The sequence below is a fragment of the Pteropus medius genome, unplaced genomic scaffold, assembly GCF_902729225.1.
Source record: "Pteropus medius unplaced genomic scaffold, Ma_sr-lr_union100, whole genome shotgun sequence".
Classification (NCBI taxonomy): domain Eukaryota; kingdom Metazoa; phylum Chordata; class Mammalia; order Chiroptera; family Pteropodidae; genus Pteropus; species Pteropus medius.
The window spans coordinates 6,880,051-6,900,234 of record NW_024351543.1 but is presented as its reverse complement, the minus strand read 5'-3'; the positions used below and the strand labels follow the sequence as shown (position 1 = coordinate 6,900,234).

The 20,184-nt window shown below is 41.6% G+C and overlaps 1 protein-coding gene across 1 annotated transcript in view; it reads left to right on the top strand.

Annotated features, from left to right (window-relative positions):
• The first annotated feature begins 1,594 nt into the window (after nt 1-1,594).
• Nucleotides 1,595-20,184, top strand: part of ILDR1 (immunoglobulin like domain containing receptor 1) — a 30,969-nt gene continuing 12,379 nt past the window's right edge. The window contains exons 1-4 of the mRNA XM_039843168.1: nt 1,595-1,879; nt 14,676-14,846; nt 16,229-16,378; nt 19,882-20,001. Coding sequence (XP_039699102.1) covers nt 1,825-1,879; nt 14,676-14,846; nt 16,229-16,378; nt 19,882-20,001 — 496 coding nt within the window. The 5' untranslated portion in view covers nt 1,595-1,824. The remainder of the gene's footprint in view (nt 1,880-14,675; nt 14,847-16,228; nt 16,379-19,881; nt 20,002-20,184) is intronic.

The following is a 20,184-nucleotide window of genomic DNA, read 5'->3' as shown; positions in this document are numbered from 1 at the left end:
AGTAAAGAAAAAAGATGCATGGAGCAGACAGAGAAACATGCAAATAAAGTTAACCTTCAATGTTCACTCCAAGAAAAGCAATGGAGGTAGATGTTCAACTGAATAAGTCCTTTCCAAGAGAGAATAAGAAAATTCTAATTCTCCCACACTTGAGAAAACCGTTGTTAAAGTCATTTTTTGTTCCTATAGAAATCTCCAACGTATCCCTCCAATTATGTTTAGTTTAGACCACCAAAATTTCCCACAATATATTCCAGGGAACATCTGCTGTGAGATATGTGTGAGAAAGAAAGGGTTTTGTGGTTGAATACTGCCGAGAAATGCTGTATGACATATTCCCTTGGAAAGTCAAATACACACTAGCACCCTAAGGGTTCTATAAGTCCTGAAAAAAAATGTTTTAGTTTAATCCAGCATTTCTTAAATTTATTTAATCACAGAGCCTTTCCCCCCATATACTATTTATTAACATTCCATGGAATGTTAATTCCATGGAACTACTGTTTCATGAGGAGAAAGGACTGGGTTGAGACTTCCTATCAGATTCAGGACAAGGATGATCCTCTGAGTGGAAGTGAGATGAGGGACACCAGTAACATCAATGAAGAGGACCCTTCGCAGTAGAGCAGGACAGGGGTACACTTAAGAGAAATAACATTTACTTCTAGGGTCAGTGACCAGAATGGAAATTTCTCAAGGAGCAGAAACCATGTTTAATGCATCTTTATAATTCTTTTCTTGGGAAAAAAGATGGTGGCTGGGAGGGAGGAGAATTGTGTTTGTTACAGAAGAGTGTACATGACCAAAATCCCTGATAACGGAGAGGTACATAAAATGGCTTGCTGTCTATTTACATTTACCAGCATATAGGTGATTTTTCAAGTTAATGTTGTTGGTTGGTTGGTTCCTGAAGTCAGGTGTGCCTTTTTCCTCTGTTTTCTTTACCTCTCCCTGTGGGTTCATGCCAAGAAAAGATGAAATTGTGTCCTAGGTGGCTCCGTGTAAAGAGACCTAGAATTTTTGACCTTGGGAGGGCTGAGGTCTGTGAAGGACTGCTGAGTTGCATGCAGGATGAGAAATAATAAAAATGATATATACCAACATTGACAATGCCTAACTATGGGTGGTGGGAGCAGGATTTTTTCTTTTTTCCATTAACTTACATTTTTCTAACTTTTCTACAATAAGCATATGCTGCTTTTATAATTGTGGAAAATTAAGTTTCTTTCTCTAGTTCATATCTTTCATCTTTAGTTTCTAAAAAATCTGAGCAGACATTATGTGTAAACTTCATATTATTGGGGGACGGGGTGTTTGTGGGGGGAGAAGACACGAATGGTTTTCAAGCATGTATAAGTGAATGGAAATATAACGCAGGAAATACTCCCTAGAAAGTTATATTTACATAATTCTGCAAAGAGATGGGGAGAAAATACCTAGGGGTAAGATTTCCCGAGAACTTCTGGAGAAAAAAGGTAACATTCTCCATAGGCCGAAGCGGCAGGAGACGGTGCTTCCTTGCGGGGAAATACCTGGCAGCCTACAGTAGGGGCGGTAGGGGCGGTGGCAGGTAGGAAAGGTGGCCGCGGTAACCTCCCGGACCGGGGGCGGAGCAGGAAACGGCGGCGCTGGTGCCGGAGGCGGAGCCTCGGGGAGCGCCGCAGGTGGCATGAGCCCGGTACCCGCTCGCCGACCAGGGCGGGCCCTCTCGCTGCGGGGCGCCCAGTGAGGGGAAAGCCGAGGGATTCCTGGAGCGGCAGCTGATGAAGAAAGTCGCAGTGCCCCAGAGTCACTGAGCTGAAAGGAGGTCAGAGAGGGGCTGTCATGGGCCCTGAGCCACCTGCACCCTGGCTGCTGCTCTTCACCTGGCTCCCAACAGGTGAGCCGTGGGGAAATGGTCCCAACCTGGAGCCCAAATAGACAGGAAGCCATTGTTGCCTGGCCTTGCAGAGTTGGCCACAGGCTGGGCAGCGAAGGCCTGGGCCGCGCTCCGGAGATTCTTGGCACGGGCTCCAGGAGGTGCAGGGACTGGATCGAGTTTCTGACTGTGGGAACCTGTTGCTTCCCTTTTATTAGACCAGGCCCTTCAAAAACAGGTACAATTCAGAAACCCAGAGCCTCTAGATTTCCCCTCCTGCAGTCATTAGGCACTCCTTGGTCTCAAAAGTTGAATTGACAGATGCGGTAACATCACTTTTACAATTCCTGTTTTACTTTTCCTTTCATCTGATACTTGCTTTTAGTATTGACCCAGAAATACTTTTATTTTACTCCTGGCAGATTATAATGTGTCCTCAGGTATATAACAGATGTTCGGTATGATTCAGAATCTATTTTACAGGACCACAACATGTAGCTCTTTGCTGACTATCTTTAGGGTCACTTTTACTTCCTCGGTGTCCACCTGCTTCCCTAACTACCTCCTTGCTCAGTATCTCCCCATCAGGTGTCAAAACACCCACCATCTCCTTCATTCTCAACCTCCATACCAATCTCCTGTCTGCTTTGGAAAGCATATGTGTCTCGGTTTTTATCTCTTGGGAATATGACAGGAGTGGTATCTGCATGAGTGAAACCAGGTAGGACAGGATAGCTGTGTGACGGAATGTTCAGACTCTTTCAGCCATTTTCAGTTAGGATGCAGGTGTGATCTTGCAAACAAGAACTATCATTTCCCTTTGAATTTCTGCCCTGTTTTATTTTGTTTTACCTGTCCCCCGCCTCCCTCTCCCCCCGACCTTCTCTTTTAAGAATAGCTGCCCTCTTACCTCTTTGTCAGTGGGAGGTCAGCTCAGTTTGCCCACAGACTAATTTCGAGTCTTATAGTTTTCTGAAGGAAAAGATGTAGTATAAAGATACAGGCAGAATTTCATTTTTACAAGCTTAGTAGGACATGAAAATCACTCAAATGTAACAAAATCTCATTCAGATATGATTCTGCAATAACAAGCTTAACGCTGAGGGAGGGAAGATTGCAAAAGGGTAGAAAAACTAGAAAACTGGTATCCCTAAGGTCCTCTAGCTTACCACGTTTTTTTCAGCATATAGGAGCTACAACTTATCTGAAGTTGGCAAGACTAGATGTTGGACACCCATGATACACGAGGCAATCGACTAAACCTCAACTAAATTGAAGTGCCTGAAATTCTACCAGAGCAGTCATCTGTTTAGACTATGAAAACGAATTCATAAAAACCTGTTTTCTCTTCTATGCCTCACATGTTCAGCTGAAAGTGCACAGCAGCTAGGGATTTCTGAAGTTGCTTGAGCTGCTTTTTTAAAAAAAATAGAAATCTACCCCCACCTCTGCTTCTGGTTACTGCATCCCCCAGAGTGCTGAGCTGAAAGGGGCCAGAGAGGAACTGGCATGGACTTTATAGCTAGCAGTCATCTAGGTCAATAGGATGAGAAAAGAAGTCTTACAAAAAATCCAATTAGGGTATAAACCCCAATCCGTAAATCAACAGCATAATATTTTTAAAACTATACAGTTTATATGAAGAATATTGAACACTGAACATTTTCCAAACACAGTGATGGAACCCAAGGGCATATTCTTCTAGTAAACAAATTGCTAAATGGACAGGGACTTCAGAAAGTGGCGCTCCAGGTGTTCTTGAACTGCCATGCAGTATGAGTAGCTAGGAGGCTGAAGTGGTAAAATAATATAAACTGCTGTGTTTGCCTGGCACTCTTTAAATGGAAGTCTACCTGCATGACACATTTTAGAACCGGAAAATGCTGAATGCTGAAAAAGCCCTAAGCGAACAGCTGATATCACTTTTATTTCATAGGTGAGAAATTGAGATTTTAACTGTTTTGACTAACGCTTTGAGAGAGAAATAGCTCTTTTAGCAGATGTTTTCTCTGAATGTGTGTAGGAAATGTAATTAAAGCTGCATTCAGCTATTTAATGTGCATTTGGATTTTGCATCCACAATGTTCATCAACTTACTGAACTGCTGAAAGCCTCCAGTAAATCGGGATGATTATAGTATATATCTCAAAGTTTCTGTGAGGATTACATGAAATGAAGGTTTTAAAGCACTCAACACAGTGCTTGGAACAAAGTGAAGGCTTAATAAATGTCAGCCATGGTGATAATGGTAATAACGATTTAGACCCAGGTAGGATTTTTTAAAGATAACTTTAAAGAAACAATTTAGGCTTCCCTACTCCATTCCCTACAGTTATAAAACTGCAATTAATAGTCAGATGACCATCAGCTTGGATTTCAGAATCTGCCTCTTACTAGTTGTAATTTTGGAGGAATCGTTTAATCTCCCTTCATCTAGAGAATAGGAGAAATTCTTGAGAAGCCCTCTTCCCTTCTTGCCCTCCTCCCTCCCACCAAAAAGGCCAACTCTTGTAGGGTGAGTTAAGGTCAAGCACAGTGTCTACAAATGTGGTGATCACTCAGGAAACACTGGGTCCCTCCCACTGCCCTTCTTTATTTTTAAACCAAACTTACTAAAATGTTTCTAAGATCAATCTGGTGAAGATCCGTTTCCACTCTCACTCCCAGTATCTACCAAAGTGGTGTTTTTCAAACTTTTTTCACAGCTCCTAGTAAGAAATACCATTTACACTGTGACACATACACAAATATATAAGATTTGTAAACTAGAAACAAAAAATTCTCTCTCTCTCTCTCTCTCTCTCTCTCTCTCTCTCTCACACACACACACACACACACACACACACACAAAACCCTGTTACTATATTGGATATAAGAATAAAAAATTGACATCACATTATTTTAATAGTATTTAAATACATAGGAAATATTTCCCAAGTTAACAATATTAAATAGAAAAATCCAGTTAGTTGATTTTCTCAAGATCCACTGCAAACTGCGATATGAATTTTGTAAAACCCTATACTAGAGTGTGTTCATTTTGAGCTGTCACCTTGTTTACTCTGTTTCTAAAGAGAAGTCAACCCAGTCTTCTGATTAGCATCCAAGTTTCTGCAATTGCAAAGTGTGGGCAATTAGTGAATTATGTCAGATTTGGTTACTTGCTGGTTGCTGAGACTTGGGGCCCCTGACGAAGCCTCTGAGGTCAGGGAGTCCTGGAAAGTTACTGTAGTCCCTGTGCTCTGAGTTGTGGAGAGCTCAGTTGTCAGAGGCTCTTTGTTTTGTTTTGTTTTGTTTTATCTTTAAAAAGAAATAAAATTTTTTATCACACAAGTGATACTTTTACCTTAAAACAAGACATTAAGAGAAGGCTGAAGTAAGTACCTACAGCTCTTTGTTTATTGGCTAACAGCTCTGGTTACCATCATTCAACCTCAAAGTTTATTCCTGAATGAAAATTCAGTCCCCCCGACTCCCCACCAAATTTTAAAAGGGTATGTGTCATTTTCACTTCTGCAAAAATTTTTTAAGATCGTAGAGTGGTGTTAACTTATAGACCCACACAGCTATCAACGTGTAATATCATTCTTTGGGAAATCAGACAGCCGACTCCTAAGGGACAAGCATCTAGAACTAGTAATTTTCACTCAGTGGTGGGGATGAAATACAGAAGACTTAATGGCATCCCAATCCCTCACATAGTAGATAGTAAAGTGGAGCTTCTGAGGGTGAGGGGGTATTAGTGGTGCACGGGTGGTGTATGGGCCGCCCACTCGCCTCCTTCCTTGTCCCCATGGGGCCACCTGAAGTACCTCCCTAGAATCCTAGTGCTCTGCTGAATACCAGTAGAAATCACTCCCAGTCCCCATCTTCCCCTTCCAGCCAGTTTTACAGATAAGAAAATGTGTATCCAGGGGAGTCATACATCTCAGGTTGACAGAGTGGAGTTAGTTTAAAAGCTGGGACCAGAACCCTGGCATTCTCACTCTCAGTTTGTTGTTCTTTCGCCTGTTTCGTGCAATAGAGCAGGTTTGTTTTGTCTAGTTGAGTCCTGGTTTGCTGCAATAGAAATAGGTTGCCTCCAGGATGTCTAACTAAATGCTGCTTATTAAACATCTTGCCACAACAAAAATGCAATAGAATGACATGCTAGGTGATTAATGTATCATCTGCCTGGATTTCTTTCAACCTAGTACTTTGTTTCCTCATTTGAAGTCCTTGGGGGATAAATAAAATTGTGTTTTAAGAATTGGCAAGACGCTGATCATGTCATCTTTCTCCAGTCATTACTTTTGTATCTTCTGATGTATAAATCTTTGGGTAAGGTGAAGTCAGGAAAGCAGTTTTAACACTTTCTTGCTTCCCAAACCCAGTTAGTTAATCACCAAGTTCTGTTGCTTAATCCCAGGATCTTCACCCTCCCCCTTCTATTCCAGGTGACAAACATCACAGTAGCCTACTTTAAGCATTTTAACAATCTCCTTGCCTCTTTAACTGCTACCTCTCTGTCTAGTTCCAACTATCCTGTACCCAGATGATAGATTAACTTACCTGGGTCAGTCTTTCCTACCTTCACTTTAATCCTCCAAGAACCTCCACTAGATCCTCATAGTTTATAAGAGTGGGTTAAAGCTCTTTGTTTGGAATTCAAAGTTCACTCATTCTGGCCTCATTAACTTGGTTAGCCTTGTCCCCACCGATATAGCACACTCTTTGTACTCCTGCTCCTAACACATAGCCTTTTTTAAAATTTTTGTCTGGTTATACTACAAATGGTCAACTTTAATCATTTATTTTTCTGTACTCTCGGAGCACTTAAAATTTGTTCTAAAAAGTTTAGCCTGTCTCATATGAGTTATTTCATTCTTTTATTCAGCAAATGTTTAATGCAGTGGAATGAGATGCTGCATAATGAACCAGCAGGTGTGCTGGCAGACAAAAGCAGACATGGTCCTAGCCCCATGGTGCTTAAAGTCTAAAGGAAATACAAGCAAATGTAGAAAAACAACTATGACAGGAACCATGAAAAAGAGCTATAAGGTACCACAAAAGTGTATAATATCTGGATTTTGCTCATTTGAGAGGCCCTCCCTGAAGAAGTGATGCTTGGATTGAGAGTCGAGAATCATTTCAAACTAAAGGAATAGAAGACTACTGGATAGAAGCTCAGTGAGTACGAGGGGAGGGAAGAATGTCAACGTGACTGAGTGGTGGAAATGAGGCCAGAGGAGTGGGTAGGACCAGATATGCATGGCTTCATGGGTCATGGTAGGAGGCTTTGTGTTTATCCTAAGAACAGCTTTTGGAGATTTTTAAAGAGAAGAAGTTGGGAGACTGACAGCAGTGTGAAATCCACTTGGAGGAGAACTGGACTATGTACAGGTACCAGTTAAGCTGAGACAATAGCCAGGCTGGAAGTACTGGTAGCTTATATGGAGTGAAGGTGGGAGTGAAGATGGATAGAGAGAGAGAGAGATTCCAGAAATACCGAGGACATATATAAACCAAATTTGATATTAGATTGTATATGGAGAATGAGGGAGAGATGTCAAGGATGATTCCTTCAGTCTTGGCCATTTGCTGAGATGGGAGACATTGGAGAGGCCCAGGTTTGTATGGGAAGATGATGATTTAGATTTGGGGCTTGATTTAGAATTTGAAATTACCAAGAGCTATCAGGAACATTTGGATGAGTGTGTCTGTCTTGTCTCTTATTGTACAGTAGCAGGATTTGATATTCAAAGCTCTAGCAGTTTCTGAGCAACCCTATAAAACTTATCCATGAAGTACCTTGTGTATGTGTTTACTTGTTTATTGTTGACTCTCTCACCAAGAGTATAAGTTTCAAGTGTACAGGGATATTGCATAGTGCCTGGCTCATAATAGGTTCTCAATAAATGAGTGAATGAGTGACCTCTGAAGGCCCAAGGCATGAAGAAATTTGTCATTCTGGTTAGACCCAATTTGCATGTGCTCTGATATTAGCATGTGGGGACACGGATGAGTCACTGATCTGAGTGACTGACATTGGGAAACTCCGAGCATCTGCCTCTCAGCCAGATTTTGTCCTCTACCCCTAATAACCAAAGGAATATTAAGTTCAAACCACCTGAGTGGCTATTTTTTCACCTGGTAGTTTATCAAAAAGTTTTTAAAGATTGATACTTTCCCCTGTTGGAAAGATTATGATGAAACATAGGACTGTCATACTGTTGATGGGAATATAAATTTCTTCCCTGAAGTTTCTATTAAGCTATAGAAGCCTTATTCCCTTTGACCCAACCATCTCACTTTGATAAATATCTTACTGGAATGCATGCATATGAAGAGATATTTTATATAAAGATATTCATTTCAACAATTTGTTTCAGCATTATTGATGAAAAATCAGAAACAATCTAAATGCCTACCATTAGGAAAATTGATAAATAAATGATGGTTCATTCATGTAGTGAATTTTCATGCAGCCAGCCACTAAAATAATTAGATCTATAGGTACTGGTATAGAATATAATGATATATATCATTAGTTTAGAGAAAAAACAAAGTTGAAAATCAATGTACATAATATGATCAATTTTTTTAAAGACCAGCATAGGAAGAGATGTGGAGGGATATACCCCAAATTGTCAACAGTGATACCTCTGGAGAGTGGAATTCATGGTGAGCAAGGAGGAACTTTTTACTTTATTGTTTGAAGTTTATTATTCATTTTATATTTATAAACAAAAAAGCAAAAATGGCTAAAATAAATTTGTGAATGTTCCTTAAATTTGTGAATATCCCTTAAAGTGTTAAACATCCACCATTAGAAAACTTATCGAGAAGACAGTTGGTACAATGGAAACAGGATAGGCTTTGGAATTTTAGAGGTGTAAATTTAAGTCTAGGTTTGCCATATACTAGCTGTGTGACCTTAAACCAGTCACTTAATCTCTCTGAGGATTTTCCACACCTAGGAAATTGAGATAAATATAAAGCTTATCTCTTGGGCTTTTTGCAAATGTTAAATGAGAAACCATATAATAAAGCACCTAATACTGTGTCTAACAACATGTAAGGACTCAATATATGTCAATTTCCTCCCTAGGGTAGCCATATCCTTAGTGCCACCCCAAGCCTGGCACTGTTGAGTAGTACATGCCAGACCTTTCATACATAGACACAATTTCTCCCCTGCTATGTCCCTCTTCTCTTTGTCCCATATTCGCTTCTCCTAACTCTGGATCTCTTACTTCTTGTCTGTACTTATTGCTGGTCCCTCTTCTCCTTCATTGTTTTCATATTTGCACTGTTATCTAAGGAAACATAACAAGTACCAATAGCAAATATACTTGGGGAGATAGCTTGCTCAGAGATAAACTCTGATAGGATTAGACCTGTGTACTTTTTGTTAACCTGCTTAGTGGAACAGAGGTGCCTGGGTGCCTGAAAAACACTCAGGAATCCAGACTTTCCACCAGAGTCAATACTCAGCAATTGCCCCTTGCCAGGAAAGACCACGCTCCCCCTCCCTGCCTACCACCCCCTTCTAATTAGGACCCTTCATGCGGAAAGGAGGGGAAATGCCATCCAGTCTTCTGAAAACAGCTTTTAGTTGAAAAAGAAACCGTGTCCCTGTGCTGTGTGGATAATATGTTTTAACTGTAAAACATCTTGCCCAGTTTGAGTCTAGACAGGGAAAACAGAATGAATAAATAGATATACAAAAATATGCATGTATTTGGGAACACATGGCATTTAGTTGTAAAGATACTCTTCTTTTTCGGTATGTTTTCCTTCCACTTTAACGTCAGATGGTAGTCCCCACTCTGCACAGCAGCATGGTCTTGGAAAGTACCTCATGGCGGGAAACAGAGAATCCCCTTCCCCTTCCTTCTTTCCCAGGAGCCCTGGTATCTTATCTGAAGTTACCTTCCCAGCTGCAAAAGATGGGTTTGCCTCCCTTCCTCTTTCACAGAGGAGGCAAATTGTGAATGGATTTGCAAGGGTTCAAGGCCACACAGCTTTCAAAGCCTTATATATACTAACTCATTCTGCAAAGAAAAAACAGTAGTGATGGTTTACATCTCTATCATTTTAATTCTTTCAAAATGCTTTTACATGCTGGTCTCACTTGATCTTAGTCTTTTACGGTAAGCAAGATGCCTACAGATGAAACAAATGATAGCTATTGTTTATTGAGTGTCTAGTATGTGCCAGGCTCTTTGCTAACTGCTGGACATTTGTTATCACTACAGCTCTATCGGGCAAATATTAGCATCATCCCAGTTTTGCATATAAAGAAACAACTGGAGTTTGGAAATAACTTGCTAGGTCTTTTAGCTGATGGATGAGTGGACGCAGAATCTGAACTCAGAAAGTCAGCTTCAAGAATTACAGTTTTCAAGAGAAAATGATAGATAGCTAGGAAATTAGGAAATTTAAGAATAGAAAGGAAATTTATGAATTTGAAAACTCAAGTTTAAAAGAGCAAAGATGCAGTCTATAAACAGGACATTTACCTTTTTGAATCTGTTCATATTTTCAGCCCAGATTTTGCTGCCTTTGGCCTCTTCTTGAAAACTTTATCTGCTTAGTAGCGTGCATGCCCAATGTGGTTTAGTTTTACAGAGAAGTAACAGGCTCGAGTAAAAGAAAGATGGGAGGTTTTTGCCTTTGAAATGGACTTGCTACTTCCTTTCTCCTCCTGTCGATCTGAAGAATCCTCCCACTTTTCGAGAGTTCAGTGCCTGACTTTCACTTAGAAAATCAAACTTGCCCACTTGAGAAAGATTGGGTTTTGGTGTCAACAAGACCCAAGTTCAAATCCTGAGGCTGAGAAGGCTTGGCTTATTGTCTGAACTTTGGCCCACAGAGATGAACAGGGCTGATCTCACACTAGGGGGTTTGTGAGGACTAGAGACAATATTATGTACCTTGCCCCTCGTACAGTAGATGCTGAGAAACCTCTGCAACAACTGAGAAGAGAGAAAGGTTTGCTGGTTGCTCAATACCTTTTGTCCTGGGACCCTTCCCCACTTTCTGTGTGTGAAGGTAGTGTGGGCAGAGAGTGAAGGTCTGGCAACTGTACAGGATGCTATGGGGCTGGCAGACCCCTGGAGGGAGTGCAGGTGAGATCAATGAAACTGAATGCAACAAATGAACAGGACAAACACTCATAGACACGGACAAGAGTTTAATGGTTACCAGAGGGAAAGGTAGTGGCGGGGAGGGTAGATATGGGTAAAGGGGGTCAAATGTATGGTAATGGAAGGAGATTTGACTTTGAGTGATGAATACACAATGCAATATACATATGATGTGTTATTGAATTGTACACTTGAAACCTTTTTAATTTTATTAACCAATGTCACCCCAATAAATTTAATAATAATAGAAAATCTGGGAATCTAGCATAGTTTAAGGCTTGAAATTTACATAAGAGATGAAATCGAAGAGAGGATAAAAGAGTATTGCCCACGCGGCAAAGCCAGTGCTGACATTGGTAAAGGTGAGTTGTGTGACCCTAGGTGTGGTTTGCCCACAATAAGAGCATTCATGGATGGATTGCTGAATGGGGATTTGGTAATGAAAGTGATCACCCTTGTCCTCATGTCCTCCCTTGGAATGTCAGATTCAGCAATCTTCAAAGCTACCCCAGAGCAATTTCTGGCCCTAATCAAATTCCCTCCTGTGACTCTCAGGAAACCCACCCTACCTACTTCCAAATGTCCCACCTCTATGCAAATAATGTTGTCTGGAGTCTTTTGGATAAACTGCTATTTATGTTGAATTACCATTCAGCAAAATAAAAAACATGTTGGTTACTAATTATGGTATCAGAAAGAGTGCTTCCAATTGTATATTAATTATTGTTCAGGTAGCCTGGCCCCATGTTCTAATTATTTGCAAGCTAATGAATACCAAATATCTTCCTTTATTTAAAGAATAGCCAGGCAGAATGACAAGGGCACTGCTCAGGAGAATAATCTTGACTCATATTCTCTTACAAAGTGAATGACCACAGATAAGCCACTTACCTTTTTAATCTCAGATTCACTGTGTATGAAATAGGCTTAGCTTTTCATTTCCCAGAGATCATATTTAGTGTCTAAAAGAAAACATTTGAAAGTGCTATGTGACCCTAGGATTTTGTTTAGACCACAAATCAGTGTTTTTCTATTTCAATCCATATGTGTTATTGTACAAAATAAGCTAGTGTTGACAAATTCATTGTCAAAATTTTACCTGTAGTTTCTTCAACTGTTCAGTTAAAGCTGTGTTGGGGAACTCCAAAGTCTATATCAGGTGAGTTCTGGAAAAAAAAACAAATGGGTGGTGAGGGTGGGGGAACAAACATAAAAAAGCAGTTTACAATATAATCCATGTTAAGTTTGAGATGCTGGTCACTGGCTCTTCCATGTGGATTATACTGATTTCCAGGAATCCTACAGCTGGTAGAGACAGCAGCTATTTTCCCCAAACTACTGAAAGCTTATTTTCAAAATGATGTTCTTTTTCCATTCATAGCTGAATAAAGAAGTTATCCATCTTCCTAAAAACATTTTTATCCTATTTATTCTTCTTCAGAAAAGTGTTCAGTAATTACCCATTAAGTAGAAATAGACATTGGAGTGTAATATAGACTCTCCTCCATCGCCCCAACTCCCAGTCACCACCACCAGCCCTTCCTTATTTATCTCCTCTGTCTCCTATAAAGCCAGAGATGGCAGCCAGGTTCTCCAAATAACTGCCCCTTCCTGGTCAGGGACTTTGCGCACTTCTTTTTCTGTCCCAAAACAATTAGTTTCTCTTCCTGATCTCTATTTCTCATGTGTAATCTTAATTCTTCCTGAGTCTTAGAATCTAACTTAAATCTCTTCCTTCATGAAGCCTTCCCCACCCACAGGTCTTTCCTGCACTTCTGCAGACCCTCTTTCCAGCATGGCTGTCACAGGCAAATCCTCATTACAGCCCAGCCCTAGAGATGGCTCAGGTCATTTCTGGGGGCCAGAGCCTATCCTGAACAGCATTCTGTTCTCTCTCCATGGATAAGAGAATTTGAAACCTTCTTTGCCATGGGCCAATTTGCTTTCATTATTTGAAATTCTGTAGGAGATACTGGTAGCCTAAAGCCAACTTGCACTCAATATACCCAGTGTCCAGGGCTGTGTCCAGAAGGTGAGGCAGAACCCAGAAGCATGTGGCGTCAGCCATCGAAACAGGCCCACCCAGCTGCTCTGTAAGGGGGTGGCTATATTTGTTTTGTTTGTGGGAATGACTCAGTCAAAATGAAAGCAATTTTGCCCGAGAACCCCAGCTCGAACCACTTTCTCCTTGGCCCTTATAATAAGAGGAAGAGAGTTACATAAACCCTCTCTGTTATTTTAAATCTGGTCTAGATCAATGTTTCTCAAAGTGTGGTGCCCAGAGCAGTAGCATCAGCATCTCCCGGAAATTTGTTAGAAATGTGAGTTTTGGGGCCCCACTCAAGTACTACCTAATCCGAAACTTCTGCTGACATCCATCTGGGCTGTCACAAGTCTTTCTGGTGTAAGCTCAAGCATGAGTATTCTGCTCTACGCTAACCCTCCTACGAGAAGATCCCCTATAACCCAGCCTAGAAACCACATTAACATAGGAACATTACAAGACACCGATTATGTGTGGCCCTATGACAGTGCCAGAGTCCCACCTGGTATTTCTGTTCCACCTGGTTCCTCATCAAGGTAGATCTGGAGTATGTCTGTAGATTTGGAGGGTAAAGGGAGGAAGTTTCTAAAATGAAAAAAAGAAAAATTTAATTCCTTCGCATCTTTCCTGATAAAATGTGTCACGATCTGATCATTTTTGTTTTATTTACTTTATGCTTATGTTGACATGTACTGCCAGTATCCACTGGTTAATGCATTCTTGGTCTTTCATTTCATCCTTTATTCAACAAACATTTATTGGGTGCCAAGGAGGTGACAGCACAGTATGAGGTGCTTGTGTTTGAACAGTGAGTTAGAGACAAACTCAGTCTGCCTTCTCAGAGCCTACAGTAAATAGGCCTTCACCAAGAAGTGTGAAAAGTGCTTCCTGAGGGTAAGATGAGGCTCTTTGAGAAAACAAAGGTAGGCCCGTCTTCCCAGACGAGCAGTCAGGGAAGCCTTCTTGAGGAACTGAGGATGCAGCTGAAGACCTAAGGAATAACTAGTAATTAGCTTAGTGAAGGGAGTAGAATGGTGGCCCCAGTGATAAAGAAGAGTGCTCCAGCCGAGAGAGTCACATTTAGGAATATTTGGTGAAGACGGCAATCCTAGCATGGAAAGGACCAAAGAAAGTTCAGAGTGGCTAACGCTCTGAGTGTAAGGTAGAGCATGAAGAGAAATGAGGCAGCAGTAGAGAAAGGCTGAAGACAGATGTGACTGGTCTCATAGACCCGGTTGTGGGGGTTGAAGTTTATCCTTAGGGAAATGGGAGAACATTGTAAAAAGAAAGATATGTGGGGAAAAAAAATCTGTATTAGCAAGGCTACTCCAGTGCTAATATGGCCTTATTTTAATGTTATTTCATTATTGTTGCATGCATTGTCCACTGTTGATGGACTATGAGCAACTTGGGAGTTGTCCTTGATCTTTTTCTTTTCTTCACTATCTTCCCATTGTCTGTGCAGTCTCCGCCTCACACGCTACCCAGGCCAAGTAAGAATTGGCAGTCTGCCTGTGAGCTCCCAAGTAGTCAGGCAGTGTGTTTGCTCATTTGCATTGCTTTTATTACCCCACGAACAGAAATGGGTCACCTCGCAGAGAACTGGTTTGCCTTCAGCATTGTCTCCTGCTCTTGGCTGCAGGGTGCCTGTCCTTGCTGGTGACAGTCCAGCACACGGAGCGCTATGTCACCCTGTTTGCCTCTGTCGTCCTCAAATGTGACTACACCACCTCTGCCCAGCTTCAGGATGTGGTCGTGACATGGCGCTTCAAGTCCTTCTGCAAGGACCCCATCTTTGACTACTACTCTGCATGTGAGTGCTCTCCCCATTCTGGGTCTGCCTGGGTCCCTTTGTGACATAGTGCCATTAGGGTGTAGGAATTATTTAGAATCACAAATCCTTGTAAGTGAGAAGAAGCCACAAAGAGCACTTAATCTCTTCCCCTCATTTTATAGATAAACAAAATGAGCCCAAGCAGATGTACGTCAACAAGATAACCTTGTCGAAGGTCATGTACTATTTTATTTATTTTAAAATTTATGTCCCACCTTGTTCTAAAAAGATTTAAGGCAGCTCAGACATTAAGTAAAAGGCAGAACAAGTCCTGCCTCCTAGTACTTTCCTGGTTGCAAGCCAGCACACTGAGATGAGGATGCAGATCTACCTCCCATCACCCCACCCTTAGAATCAACACAAGAAGACTCCTACACCCTGCAGGATGCATGAAGAATGGTCATTTGTGAACCTCCCACCCATTACAAGTTCCTTTCTCTGGCCAGCCTTCCTGGTGGACAGTGATTCCTCTGCTGACTGACTAATCACTCGGTAATGGAGAGCTCACGGCCCCCAGGGAGCACATTCATTGTTGGACACCTCTTAGAACTGCAGAACTCTCCCCTGGTTAAGCCAAGTCCCATCTCTCAGTAACAGCTGCCTCACTCATGTGAGTTCTGCTGTCGGGAATCAAAGCTTTTCCTAACTGCCCACCTCTGCCTCTCTCAAGGAATGAAGGAACCTTGATCCTTGCCATCAGCCTGGGACAATTAAACTTGTGGAAATTTGGAGAATAGAAGTAAACACTGTTTGTAGGCAGGAAGTGAGATTCTTAAGATGAGGAAAAAGAGAGGGAGGCATCAGCTTTACTTCTTGTAGCCTTCACTAATGTCTGACAGTCTGAACCCCAAAACATAACTGTCCGCAGAGCCTGATGTTGTTCTCAAAAGACCCCTCTCTAAATCAAGGCATCGTCTCCTGGGGGCTACTCTTAAAATGCTCAAGTTAAGTGGGAAGTTGGGAGACTAGGGTAGTAGGCATTTGCCCCAGCAGATTTAACAGCTCTCAAACTTTACAAGGGCAGGTGGATGAACCCTATGGAAGCAGAGTCTGGGATGATTGAAAACAAGATAAAGGAAATTGGGATGGGAGACGGATGCAACCAGGATTTGGAAAAAATGGCCTTTCAGGAGGGATCTGGAGTCTCACTGCTCACAGTGTGGTTCATTAGTATCACCTGGGAGCACATCAGAACTGTAGAATCCCTGCTTCTCACTCCAGACCTACAGAATCAGATTCTCAGGAGATGCTTCAGCTCAGGAGAAATTGAAAAGCTTCACTGCTCCAGGGCACAGTAAGGGCACCTTTCTTCTTGGGACTTCCCCATTGCTGTGTGACTTGGGTGTGTCCTCTTTCCTCAGCATACCAGGCAGCTTTATCTCTGGGCCAGGACCCGTCTAATGACTGCAATGACAGCCAGCGGGAGGTTCGTATCGTGGCCCAGAGGCGGGGGCAGAATGAGCCCGTGCTGGGGGCGGATTACCAGCAGCGCAAGATCACCATCCAGAACCGTGAGTGGGGAGGTGGCAGGGAACCAAGAGTGGCAAGAGGTAGACACCAGGCCTGGAAGGCTGAGTCATTGTGGGGATTTCCCCTTTATTTATTTATTTATTTATTTTCTGTCTGATGGTCTACTTGGTCCTGCTGTTTTTGAGGAAAGTGCCAGACACACAGAATGTGCCTCAACGTCTGAAGTCACTTCCCTGAAAGTTGGTCTCTAAATGAGAGGATGTCCTACAGCTTTGGCTAAAGGTCTGGGACTAGGTAGTTTCCTTCACATCCCTAAGATTTGGGGCTAAGGTGTGGATCAGGGTCCTTTCATCTCTTCCATGCATTGCTCTCAGGGCCTGCTAGAACCCCAGGCTCCTGAGTGTCTCTCTGGCCAAGCCTGTTGTACATATCTAAGAAAATAGAGGCTTCCAAATAGATGGCCGCCTTGAGACCATCACCCTTCACTGGTACACAAAAGAACGTTGGCCTTAGAATCAAAAGACCTGGCCAAGTATCCCTTACTTCTACTTGCTGACTCAGTGACCAGTGGCAGATATTTTCTCTGGCTTCTGTTGCTTCATCAGAAACATGGGCATAATGGTCTCTGCCCCTACACTGACATGAATATCAAATGTGACATCTGAAAACTATGTCTAAAGTGTATCTATTCTTTGTGCCTAGTACAGGGAGTGATGGTTTGAGCCCTCACTCGGCAGTCAGACTCCGGCGTGAGTCCTCACTTTGCACTTATAGGGTGTGTAAATTTGGGCAGTTTTTTAGCCTCAATTTCTGTAAAATGGAACTTGTCATAGTACTTATCTTCTAGAGAGTTGTCAAGAATAATTGAGATGGTATGTATAAAGCACTTAGCAAACAATAAGTGTGCAGGGAACTTTAGTTATGATCACTCGACATACTTTTAAATGGATGGGTTAGCACCTCAAATTTCAGTCTCATAATCCAGGATTAGTGTGATGGGTTATTGGCACAGAATTCAGAGCCTGCTTCAATGAGCTTTGTGTGCTATGTTAAATAAACATTTACTGGTTAAAAAGAAAAAAAGGGGGTGGGGAATACATCCAGCAGGCCACCCAGGGAACTCATAGCAACAAGGTGAAGACAGAAGTGACTATTCTATGACCATTTCAAGATAGGTCGTTTAAAGAGGGCCAGTTTAACAACTGCCTCCAACTTTGTATCTAATACTTTGTAATACTTAAGTCTCATTCTTTTACATGAACCTCCGATTTCCCCCAAGCAGTGCTTAAACTCCTGGCCTTAGGGAACACTGTCCTTTTCCCGTCTCTAGGAACATCCTTAGAGATTCAGGTGGCTCTATTTCCTCCGGAGCCCACAGAATTAGCTCTGATCTGACTCCAGAATTTAAAGTCTCTTTAATTAGCAAATCTCCTTTACAGTTTTTGAAGAATGAATATTCCCAGAGGTGATAGTCCCTGCTTTTCTCTCTTTTTTCCTAATTTTGAGCAGCGCTGTCTGCCATATCTACTCCTAACCACATTGGGTCAGACTCTGCCTCTTTCTTATTCCCATGAGAAAGTGGTATTTCCCCTTGGTTTTTATTTCTACTTCTACCCTTGTAACTTCCTGGAGCCCTTGTTTCTGACACTTTTATGCCCATGTTTGCATCCTCTGAGATGACCCTCTCAAATCAGTTCTTGGATTATTTAAAATGTTAACATATTTGAATGCCTTCCTTACTCTAACATCCCTATGGAGACATCTCCAGTGAGGATTGAGGCAGATTTATAAGACACATTAACCTTTGCGGGGGAATTTCCCCCAAAGCATTTTCACCATTCTTCCAAGTATGTGGTAAGCTGTTTCTGGGAAAAGGTAGTGGGTTTGGAAAATCATGGGTAGGAAAAAAATCATAGGGATTGACGTAAAAGAGAAGGAAACATGTGACCTCACATTTTTGTTTCATTTCCTCAATAAGAATTTTCTTAACAAATAATAAAGAATTACAGATATACAGATAACGGTTACTAGACTTATCATGGTGATCACTCTGTAAGGTATATAAAGGTTGAATCACTGTATTGTGCACCTGAAACTAATACATATTATATGCCAACTATACTTTAATAAAATGAAAATTAAAGAAAAAAAAAAAAGAGCTGCAAGTCTATAATGCTAAGTTCTTTAAGAATTAGAAGATGTCTTCTGGCACTTACTGTGGCTAAAATAGTAGGGATGTGGAAGCTGCCCTGATGCTCTGACTGGACTTTAAGCCCTTTCAGGACAGAGATGGGTCTTATTTCTCTTCATATCTCCCACAGTGTCTGATATAGTGCTGGACCCATAAAAGGTCTTCAGTGAGACTTTCCTGCATTTCCTGAAATTGAACATATTATTCATCTATCTTAACAGAGTCACACACCACTGGTTTTCAGAAGAACTGAATTTTTTTCTTGAGTGACATTTACTCTTCAAATATTGGCATTTCGTCCCTATTTATTCAAGTTCATCTCATAACCTATCCCTTCAAGGTCCAGAGGTATCTGTTCAGAGATGGTGAGGGACCCAGGCTGTGGCATTTTTCACCCAGTTTGGAGAGGACATTAGAGCTTAGTGGTTAAGAGCACCAGCATTGAGACAGAGAGACATGGGTTTGAACCTACCTCTGCTAAGTATTCTCGCTCTGTAGTTAGACCAGTTTCTGAGCATCCTGGAAAAGGCTAAGGCCTGCTTAGTCTCTTGATTTCTTCATCTGAAATGTGGCTAATAATTGTACCCACCATGTTGGGATTAAGTTTGATTGCGTGTAAGCGAAGGCCTACAATATTAGTGACTTAAACAATAAAGAAGTTTATTTCTTCTCGGGTATAAATTTGAAGGTAGACAATCCAGGACAAGTGTGGTGGCTCTATTCCATTAACTCCTAGGGAACCCAGGATCCTTCCTGCTCACTAAGAATGTCATCTTCTTCCTCATGGTCTGAGATGACAGCCATCATGTTTTCTGTCCAGATAAGAGCAGAAGAAGAGATGAAAAACAAAAGGGCAGAGGTGTTGCCAAACTGTTTTTAATAAAGTTCCTCAGAGTCATCATTGACACAACTGCTTATGTTCTATCCACCAGAACTGAGTTACATGTTCATATCCATCTGTAAGAGAGAATGGGAAATATTGATTTTATTCTGGATGGCCACATACATGACCAAAAATTCTATGACTGAGAGAAAGGGAGATTAGATACTGGGAAACAACTGGTAATATCTGCCTCACCCACTTAGAGAGTTATGATGGGAATTAAGTGACATGATGTATTCAAAATCCTTTCAAGATATGTAGTAGGGCTCAATGAATGATCAGTTTTACCACCATTATACCATTTGGAGGAGGAAGGTCTCAAAAAGAAGGAATTGAGCCTTTCTTTGAACTACACAGGGACCTCTTAGCATGGGAAAGGACAATACTAACTAGGGTCCTGAAGCAACCATAGATCAGAAACCAGTGTCCTCTCCTTTAACTAGTGGCCCTTTCTCCCACCTTTCTTGCAGGAGCAGATCTCGTGATTAATGAAGTGATGTGGTGGGATCATGGAGTATATTACTGCACCATTGAAGCGCCAGGGGACACATCAGGAGACCCAGATAAGGAGGTGAAACTCATTGTCTTGCGTAAGTACTGCTGGAGCTTTCTATTTGTCTACCCCACCAAGATACTTTTTTTCATACAGAAGAAAGGAAAAACAGAAACAAGCAAGTCCAAGCTATTTTTGGATCTCCAACCTCTGAAGTTCCCTTACCAAAGCTAAACTTTTTTTTTTTTTTACACCAGTGTATGCTGAAACTTAACCTGTA